Source organism: Microtus oregoni, unplaced genomic scaffold (assembly GCF_018167655.1).
Source record: "Microtus oregoni isolate MIOR12 unplaced genomic scaffold, Mior012 000056F_ref0000123, whole genome shotgun sequence".
Lineage (NCBI taxonomy): Eukaryota > Metazoa > Chordata > Mammalia > Rodentia > Cricetidae > Microtus > Microtus oregoni.
The window spans coordinates 1,523,724-1,533,695 of record NW_024543832.1 but is presented as its reverse complement, the minus strand read 5'-3'; the positions used below and the strand labels follow the sequence as shown (position 1 = coordinate 1,533,695).

Sequence of the window (9,972 nt, the reverse complement as noted above, 5' to 3'; positions counted from 1 at the left end):
ATATACATATATGTGTGTGTGTGTGTATGCGTGTGAGTGTGTGATTGTAGATAAATGTATTTTAACAGAAGTCAGTAATTATGACAGTCATTGTAAGTTCATTAAGGAAGCTCAGAAATTTTAAATAATTTCTAATTCATCCACCTTATTTTTCACATGCGATAGACAAACCACAAATCCCTGAATCAATGTAATTTTCCAAAAATAGATTAGAAAATGTATTATCCACAGTTTCCTATTACTAAACACATAGGATTCCATAAAATTATACAGTCATTATCATTTTTTCAAAACTCAATTATTAAACATTTGCTATTTGATAAAAAATTTCCTTCCACTTGGAGTCCAATGTAATGATTTCTCTGCAGGTGTAGTGTGTGCCCTCAGACACAAAATTCTCAGCCACCTGTGTGCACATTCTAGCTGATGTCAGCTGCTTTCCTGTATTGATTTCTTATAAGTACATGGCATAAATATCTGAGTTCTATGATTTTTGCTGTGTTTGCTTTTGTTAGTGCTTTTGTTGTTTACAAAGTATCCCAAAATTATAGCTCTGGAATTCTCTCTTGCTGTTGACTAGAAAGAACTGGTGTCACATGTGTGATCTAGAGGTGTCCTTCAGGGAAGACATGTTGGATAGGAACTCCATGTTAATAGGTCATATATTTGGGGCAGATTGACAAAGGAAAAGAGAATCTATTCATCTGAGGCTGAAAATTCTCTGGAATATCAGGCTGTGACACTAATAGTGTGTGATGGAACTTTGGAGACCACATTGATTACATTATTAGATTCCTGACATAAGAACGTATAACAGTGAATTAAATAACTGCACACAACGTTGAACACCAAGGTTCCACTGTCAAATTTTCCAGGGTCAGTGTGAGAATCAGGTTACATAGTTGCTCCTGAAATGGATGGACAGGGTAAAATTTTAATGAGTTAGTTATACCTAGTCTATATCAGGACCAATAACTCTATTCTCATCATAAGGATTTTACTTTTGACCAAGAATACCCAGAATCTTTTTGCAGAGCTTACCAATATAAATGAAAAGGCTTCCCATATTCGCATTAAGGTAAATAAATCATTGAACAAATAGGCACAAAATTTTCCCTCTATCGTAGAAAAGAAGCAGAGAATGTTTATAGAAATGCCCTTGAAATTCTCTTCTCTTCACTATGTCCTCTGATTCATTATAGATAATTTTAAAGAAAATGGGATACCTAAAAGACACATATGTATAATCTAACACCAGAATAACTGTTCCTGCAGAATGAGCACTGAAAGAGTATGACAAGAATGATATGTTGTTTCCCCCCTAATTCTGAATGATGATGGGATAGTTTCACCACAGAGAACAGTAACAGCTAACCAAATGTGGAAAAATATTTTACAAATCATGTATAGGATTATCTGTAAATTGATTTTTTTACAAATAAGTGAAGGACCCCTCCAGTTCTTTGTTAGATGGTAAGACGGTTCCAGATGAAGATGCCAAATAATTTATTTTTGATATTTGCTAGTGTTCCTTAATTGGCTTCTGAATTTATTGTTTGAATCTCAGTTATACAGATTTTACTATTTTTCTTTATTCTTTAGGATTGCTACATGTGATAGTTTTCCATCTAGCTCCTCCCTCATTTTAGAAACATGGGGCCCTATCAACTTTATTCTTATTTAAGCCCAGTTATTGTTGTTCATATCTGCATGTGCTTGAACCCTAGCACTGCAACATAGGAAATATACCAGGGATCATACCCTTTAAAAAGGGTGACTATATCCCTTGTTAAGAAAATTAAATTTGCAACTCCTCTCAACAAGAAATAAGGCCAAGGAATTATCAGCCCTATCTATACCATGGTTTTGAATGGTTTGAATCTAGTTGGGTTCATATAGAAAACAGCAGCCATTATGAATCCATTATTGCAATATCCATGACATGTCCAGAAGACAGCATTTCACAGCACCTCTCCCTCTGTTCCACTCTTCACATTATTCCCACATCCTCTTCATCAGTATTGTCTGATCCTTGGAGGAACGTGAATGATACTGGAAATCTTATATCACACAATATATTGAAGGTTGGGAAGGACAGTTTCTGCCTTATAGAGAATCCAGAATTTGTGTTTGAGATTCTGTGTGCTAGGTGCTCTGGCTTCTGTTTTGTAGGTTTAGAACTAGAATGGAAATCAAGAGAGGAAAAAACATCTTAAGTGAAGGGTAAGAGTGAAAAAGTACAGGGTAATACAGGAGTTTTGATAGGAAAAGTTGGGTGTAATGAGAGAAAGGGACTGATGGGTAGAAAGCATGACAATTTGGGAAAATAAAAGCAATACCTTCTGAAAATACAAAATTGATGCAAAATTTTTTGTGTTCTCTTACAAAATTGCATTAAATGTCCCAATTGTGCTGACTATATAAATATACAGAAATAAAAACTGACCTAAGACAGCATGAAGACAGCAATGTGTTGCCTGGTATCGAGATGGGAAAGGGAAAGGCAGAGTGGGGAGTAAAAAGTGATCATAGGGAGAATTTCAGGATGCAAACAATTTAGTGCTGCAAATATAAATATGTCCCCACAGCAATCACTGAGAGGAAGACAAACAGCAACAAGAACATTTTCCATGCATAATTTGAAAAGAGAACTAAATAAAGTGTGGTGAATCCCTAACAAGGAAAATGTGTACACAGAGCTACATTAGTGCTTCAATTTCTGTAATTGTCATCAGTGTGTATGGTGTTTTATATCTGCTCTGAGTACTGCCTTCTGCCCAGTTCCAACTACAGAGCCTGTTATGGCAGGAAGATATGCAAATAAGGCTTCCTTTTGCCCATAAAATCCAGCCCTGTCCTGACCCTGCAGCTCTGGCAGAGGAGACAAGCCCTGGATTCCCAAGTCCTCCTAGTCAGGGTTCAGCACTGAACACAGGACAATCACCATGGACTTATGGCTTCTACTAGTTTCCTTTGTCCCTATTTTAAAAGGTAATTCATAAAGATGAGACGCTGTATGTTATGTGGACATGAGAAAGAGAAAAATGTCTTCTGTGTCAGTTTTCTAACCAGAATTCTTTGTGTTTACAGGTGTACAGTGTGAGGTGCAGTTGCTGGAGTCTGGGGGAGGCTTAGTGCAGCCTGGAAATTCTCTGAAACTCTCCTGTGCAGCCTCTGGATTCACCTTCAGTAGCTACTGGATGAGCTGGGTCCGTCAGGCTCCTGGGAAGGGGCTAGAGTGGGTCGCAGGTATTAATGCAAATGGTGGTAGCACCTGGTATATCGACGCTGTGAAGGGCCGGTTCACAATCTCCAGAGACAATGCCAAGAACAATCTGTACCTGGAAATGAGCAGTCTGAGGTCAGAGGACACAGCCATGTATTACTGTGCAAGAGACACAGTGAATGAAATCTACTGTGAGCTCAGACAAAAACCTCCCTGTGGGAACACAGAAGCAGCAGGGGGCGCTGAGAGCACTTAGATATCTGGGTCACAGAAAATTCTGCTCAGAAAAGCATGAAAGACTGGACTTCTCTGTCTGCACTGCCTCTCCATATCACACTTAGCCATTTTCTCTGCAGGTATAGTGTGTAGTAATCCTTGAATGTCCAAATTATTATTTAAATTTCTGGTTCCAGCTGTGTTGTGTGTGTTTATTTATTATAGTGTTTCTCCTGTTTCCCTTTATATCTCTCTGTCTCCCTAACTGTGTCGGTCGGTGTCACAGTCTCGATCACTCTCCCTCTTTTTCTCTCAATCTTTCTTCTGAGTGATAGGGTTAACAGATAGCTTTGGGAACCCAGAGATGAGAGGTGATGTCCTCATGAGCACACAGTGTTCTGTCCTCCATCCTCTCTTTCGGATGATTCACCTTGACTAATGAAATTGGAAAGAAGAGGATGAATAAAGCTGACATTTTTAATAACCACAGAAATGGATCTTAAACCCAAAAGTATTAGTTTCCTGTAACTAATGATATGAGTGTCATTTACCCAACAAAGAATGAGACCATATTATTAGAATGTAGGAGAAGGGATGCCTGTGCTGTGGAAATGGCAATGTGGTTCAAATTAGACATTATAAAAACCGGGGGGAGGTCCTCAGAGAATTATGCAAGATGATGTGACTCTGCTATCTCACTCCTTGATAAGCAGATAAAGAAGCAGAGTTGGGTATAGGAAGGCAGGAAAGAAGGGAGAAGAGAAAAGATGGGACATGACATTAGGAGAGGACAGAAGGTTCAAAGGAGTGAGAGAAAGAGGAGAGAAGATAGTGAGATGAATCAATGTAATAACAATACATTTTTAATGAGCATGGTTATTTGTTTTTAAGTAGAATGAATGACAAACGTGTAAAAGAATATTTTCAAATATCATATGAAGTTAATATACATGTATCTATCTGCTCTTGTAAGTTGTTTTTTGGGAAGGATTGTCTCTGTTGTTGTATATCTGTCTGTGTATATATGTCTGAGTGACTGTGTGCTTGCTTCAGTGATGCATACTTTTTCATCATCTATGAATAGTTGACATTACAGACTCTTCGAGCAGATGAGGGAGGGGGACTTGATCGGGGGAGGGGGAGGGAAATGGGAAGCGGTTGCGGGGACGAGGCAGAAATCCTTAATAATTAAATATATTTAAATAAAAAAAGAAAATAAAAATAAATAGATAGATAGATAGATAGATAGATAGATAGATAGATAGATATTTAAACCCAATTCATAGGCTTGTTTTCCATGGTTGTGCAGTCTGCTTCCTTATAAAATGCAGGAACACCTGCCCACCGATGGCAACATCTACATTTGTCTGGCCCCTCCTGCATCAGTCATTAATCAAGAAAATGATATAAGTCTTGTATGAAGATCAATCTAATGGGGGTATTTTTTTCCATAGAAGGTTCTTCTTTTATGATAACCCTAGTCTATATCATATAGACTGTTACTGTTAATTCTTTCTACATGACCCATTGAGTATCCATCTATCCACTTTACATAATTAATCAAATGATTGAATAAACCCTTAAGAATAAGGATTCACCTCTCAAATAGAAGATAATAATGAATAATGTGTGACTGTACTATGAATGAATTCCCTTTGCAAATGCTGTTTTCCCAGTGACTTCCTTCTTAAGAGTCTCATAGAAAAAGAGAAACCCGAGGAATAAAAGAGTATGGGATAGGGGCTGGAGAGATGGCTCAGCGGTTAAGAGCATTGCCTGCTCTTCCAAAGGTCCTGAGTTCAATTCCCAGCAACCAAATGGTGGCTTACAAACATCTGTAATGAGATCTGGTGCCCTCTTCTGGCCTGCAGACATACACACAGACAGAATATTGTATACATAATAAATAAATAAATAAATAAATATTTTTTTTAAAAAAGAGTATGGGATATGGACACAAACACATGTGGGAGCTTGAATGAAATTGGCCTACAGAATATAAAAAGGGGGTGAAAATATTAAGATGTGTGGCATTGGTGGAGTGTGCATGGCCTGATTGGAAGAAATGTGTCACTGTGGAGGGCAGGCATTGAGGTTTTCTATGCTCAGGATGCTGCCCAGTCTGTCAGTTGAATTCATGTTCTTTGGAATATGTTGGACTCTCAGCTAGTCCACCAGCACCATGACTTCCTGTACACTGTCATTCTTCCTGCCATGATGAGAATGGTCTGAACTTCTGGAGCTACAGGAAAACTCCCTAAATTATATTGTTTCCTTATAACAGCTGTGATCATGGTGACTTTTCACAGATATTGAAACATAACTTAGAAAATATCTCACACATAACTAAGAACAAAACGTATTTGAATAAGTGGATTTATACCTAGTTCCCCAATGTAGTATAAGAAATGTTCATTTATTTCTGAGATACTCCTTTCCAGGTTATTATAACCACAATGAAAATATCAAACAAACCCAAGATGAAACATACTAAACATCATGTCTGAAATTTTTTTTTGTAATCCTGAAGCATTAAAAATTACAGGGAACATTGAATTCATACTATACATGATGATCAGGCTTTCAAAGGATGGCTGTCTCCTTAAAGTGAAGAGCAGTTTTCTACCACTGAAACTCAAAGTAAAAAGTAAAAAGATTATGCATAAATAAATAATGGACACAAATTGTGATGTCTCTAATGCCAAGTTAGATAGTCATTCCCTGAGTCTTGAATGAACAAGTTAGTTCCAGCTCTGCACTTCTCTTCCTTAGTGATTTGCATTAATAAGACACAGGAAAAAACATTAGAAACTCTTGTTATCTATGCCTTGATTACCATTCAAGTCACAGGGTTCCCAATGTTCATATCTGTTTTCCAGTCCACTTCTTGTCATCACTTAATATTCTCTGTCTTGTTATTAATTCAGTGAACATAACCCTAAAACATGGCTGCATGCTGTTGATTTTTATGAAGTGTTATGAGTAGCGGAGCTTCCCATCACTTACCAAAGCTATAATCATATTTAGGAACCTGGGATTGGCTAAAAGCTTAGGAGAGTGACAGACAAAGATATAAAAGACATGGATAGAGTTAAATAAATCAAGAGGAATGAAAACTAGTTTTCAGGTAGGATGTTCCTAAGTGAGAAGGTAAAATCTGAGCCTAATAAGATAGGATGCAAATCAGTCCCACAGATTTCCTTACAGATAAACATGTCAAATCACATGTATGAAATATATTTGAGCTGTTTCTTCACAGTTTTTTCCTGAGAAGTTGTAAGAATGAGGCAACTCCACAGACACCAAGACAAAGAATTTTAAGTAGTTCCTTAAACAGGATTTCTGATCACCCAAAGTACCAATTCCATTTAAATTCTTTCCTGGAAGTTACAGAGATACATTAATATATTTAGAACCTGGTATTCTCCTCTGCCTTTACTGAATGAATTTGGAACTAGTTAATGTAAACACTTCCATGTATTGCTTCTAAAGCCTGTATGGTATGACTAATAATATTTCCTGTTTCTTTGGAACTGGAAATCCAGACAGCATCAAGGCAACGTTCCTGAGGTTCAATATCAAGTACCTCTAAGATACATAAAGCAAATCTCGCTTTCCTGGAGGAGAAATTGCAAACATTGCCTATGCTTCCTTTTATGTACTCTGGGACCTCCCCCAATGCAAATCAGTCCTTAAGCTCAGGATGAAATTCAAGGCCAAGCTGAGAAGTGCCATCTCCTTCTGACTGGAGCCTCCAACACAGCATGGCTGTCCTGGTGTTGATCCTCTGCCTGGTGACATTTCCAAGCTGTAAGTGCTTCAGGGTTTCAGGAAAGGGACCCAGGTTTTTCATCTACGGGTTATATGACTGATGGTGCTGGTGCTTGTCCCTAGGTGCCCTGTCCCAGATACAGCTGAAGGAGTCAGGACCTGGCCTGGTGCAGCCATCACAGACCCTGTCATTTACCTGCACTGTTTCTGGGTTCTCATTAACGAGCTCTAGTGTAAGCTGGATCCGCCAACCTCCAGGAAAGGGTCTAGAGTGGATTGGAGCAATATGGAGTGGTGGAAGCACATAGTATAACTCAGCTCTCCAGTCCCGAATCACCATCACCAGAGATACCTCCAATAGCCAAGCTTTCTTAAAACTGAACAGTCTGGAAACTGAGGACACAGCCATGTATTTCTGTGCCAAATACACAGTGAGAGAACTCCAGTGTGAGCCTGTACAAAAACCTCCATATGGAGATACTCACAACCAGCAGGGGGCATTGTGGATGGACAGGATCTCCCAAGACCTGTATGTGGTTGCTTAATAAGATAAGAAATTCTAGACTGTGCTGCAAGAGAATATGTTTCAATATTAGAATCAGTGTTTTCCTTTCCCAAACACAAATTGGAAAAAAATTCCCTAGAGGCCTCTCTTAACTCTCATAGTCTAATAAACTTCCTATTTGTTGAAATACTATAACAAATAACTTGTAAGCTAACAATCTGCTTCTTGTTATAGATAGAATGACATATAAGTTTACATGTTTTACATACACATACATATATACATACATATTCACACATTTTCTTATATATGTGGATTTAAAGGATTCAGCAAACAAATATTGGATGTTAGGTTCAGTTATAAGCTAGAGAACTTTAAAAGAGCTGTAATTTGTCCTCTTTGTTTTTGCACCTGTAATAGACAAACCACAGCTTCCCAAATTTAAGTCATTTTCCAACAACACCCTGGAAACTGAAATACCCGTAGTTTCCTTCTACACCAAGAAGGTCCCATAAATAAATAAAATTGATTATTGCTTTTGACAGATACCATTTCATGCATTTGCATCTTGGTTAAGATTAATTTCCCATCAGACTTATAATTAGTGGTTCCTTGGGCTAAATGATTAGTTATTGTTTCGGGGTCTGTCTAACTTTAAAACTGACTTTCTCCATATATAAAAACAGAATGTGTTCTTATTAACTTTGATGAACTTCCATATAACTCATTATTTGGGATAATTTTTCCTAACTAACTGCTTAATCTTCTCACTCTACACTGTCCAAACTATGATCAGACTTCCCTAATTTTACTTTTCTTAAGATGAGCTTTTTAAGTTGCACAGGCTAATTGGTCATCTTGTCCTCTTGATTCCTGGCTATTACTGATACAAGGCCCTCCATGTTCATGCAGATTGGTTTGATATTTCAACTCTTGAGAACTGAACTACAGCACAAATAAAAGGGAAGGTTACCACTGTTCATCTCTGCACTGGGAAAGCAGCTTAGAGGTTCAAAGAGCATTCTGTTCTTTCAGGGAAACAGTTACAATCTCTGGCACCCACAATTCTAAGTCATACCTACCTGTAAGTATGGAGAACACACGGACTCTATTTGTTCCCATGCACATTACACTCCTCACACAGAAAAATATACACATAATTAAAAAAACAAGATATTTCATTATCTCATCCACTGTTTGGAGTTAACCCAATGTGAGTGCTCCATAGTTTATATGGAGCTTTCATACATATAGTAAATTTCAAAAAGTATTTCTCATGTGGATTAATGAATATTGTTTTTTGAAATACCACTACTCCTTGCAAAAAGGATTGTACCTTTTTTTGTCTCATCCAAGAGATCAGTCTCATTTTTCTCAAATATAACTCATACTATCACTTGTCAGAAATTTGAGTCTAAGGATAGCACATAGCTCTATTGCCCTCATGAACAGACATTTTCCTGCAGGCCATCCTCTCCTTTGGTTCTTTCATCTTGGCCAGTGCATGTGGGCAGAGTAGGTTGCATAGAACAAGCATCTTTGATCAACATAAAAATGAAAATTAAAGACAAAAGTTTCCTCTATCCAATAATTCAAAACCCATTTATTAAAGTAAAAAAAAAAAAGAAATCACAGGGCTATGAGGATGGAGAGTATTGGGCTTGTGCCTTGTAAAAGGGAACGTGGTTCTGTTACTTTACTGTAGAGAAATTTGGGCAAATCACAAAAATTTTATATACAAGAACACATGCCCAGCATTCTCACTTCTATGTGAGACCCGAAGAAAATGACAATTTCAATTAAAATAGATTATTGCATTTCAATGCATATTTCCATATTCCACTGTTCTACTGTCTCTCACTGCTGGACTCTCTATAAGTGAAGCCTGTGGTGTCAAATCTCACAGAGAAGCTCACAATTAATTGTGATTGTAGCTATCACATTCCTATAATTTTCATTTATTTTTTTCAGTATTTCAATTGTCCATAAATAAAAGTGGGCACAGAAGTTACCTTGGTTATATTTCTGTAAATTATTTTATTGAGTTAATGTGGCCATATAATAATTTGTGCATTCAAATATCAGCATCCTGCAAAGTTTTCAAGTGATTAAACACCTATGAAAATATTACACTGTAAGACAGAAAAAAGAAAATATTCACTGTTCCTTTGAATCTCCTTTCAAGATTGCTTCATATGATTATTTTAGTGAACATGGGAAATTTTTATTTACAACAGTTGAGCTCACTTGATGA

General features: G+C 37.3%; 1 pseudogene and 1 gene segment (V, D, J or C); both read left to right on the top strand.

The window, feature by feature from the left end:
* Nucleotides 1-2,945: 2,945 nt before the first annotated feature.
* LOC121438493 lies at nt 2,946-3,482 on the top strand. The segment is given in 2 exon segments: nt 2,946-2,991; nt 3,091-3,482. Coding segments are annotated over 2 exon segments (438 nt in total).
* A 3,724-nt stretch (nt 3,483-7,206) lies between these two features.
* Nucleotides 7,207-7,758, top strand: LOC121438492 (annotated as a pseudogene).
* Nucleotides 7,759-9,972: the final 2,214 nt, after the last annotated feature.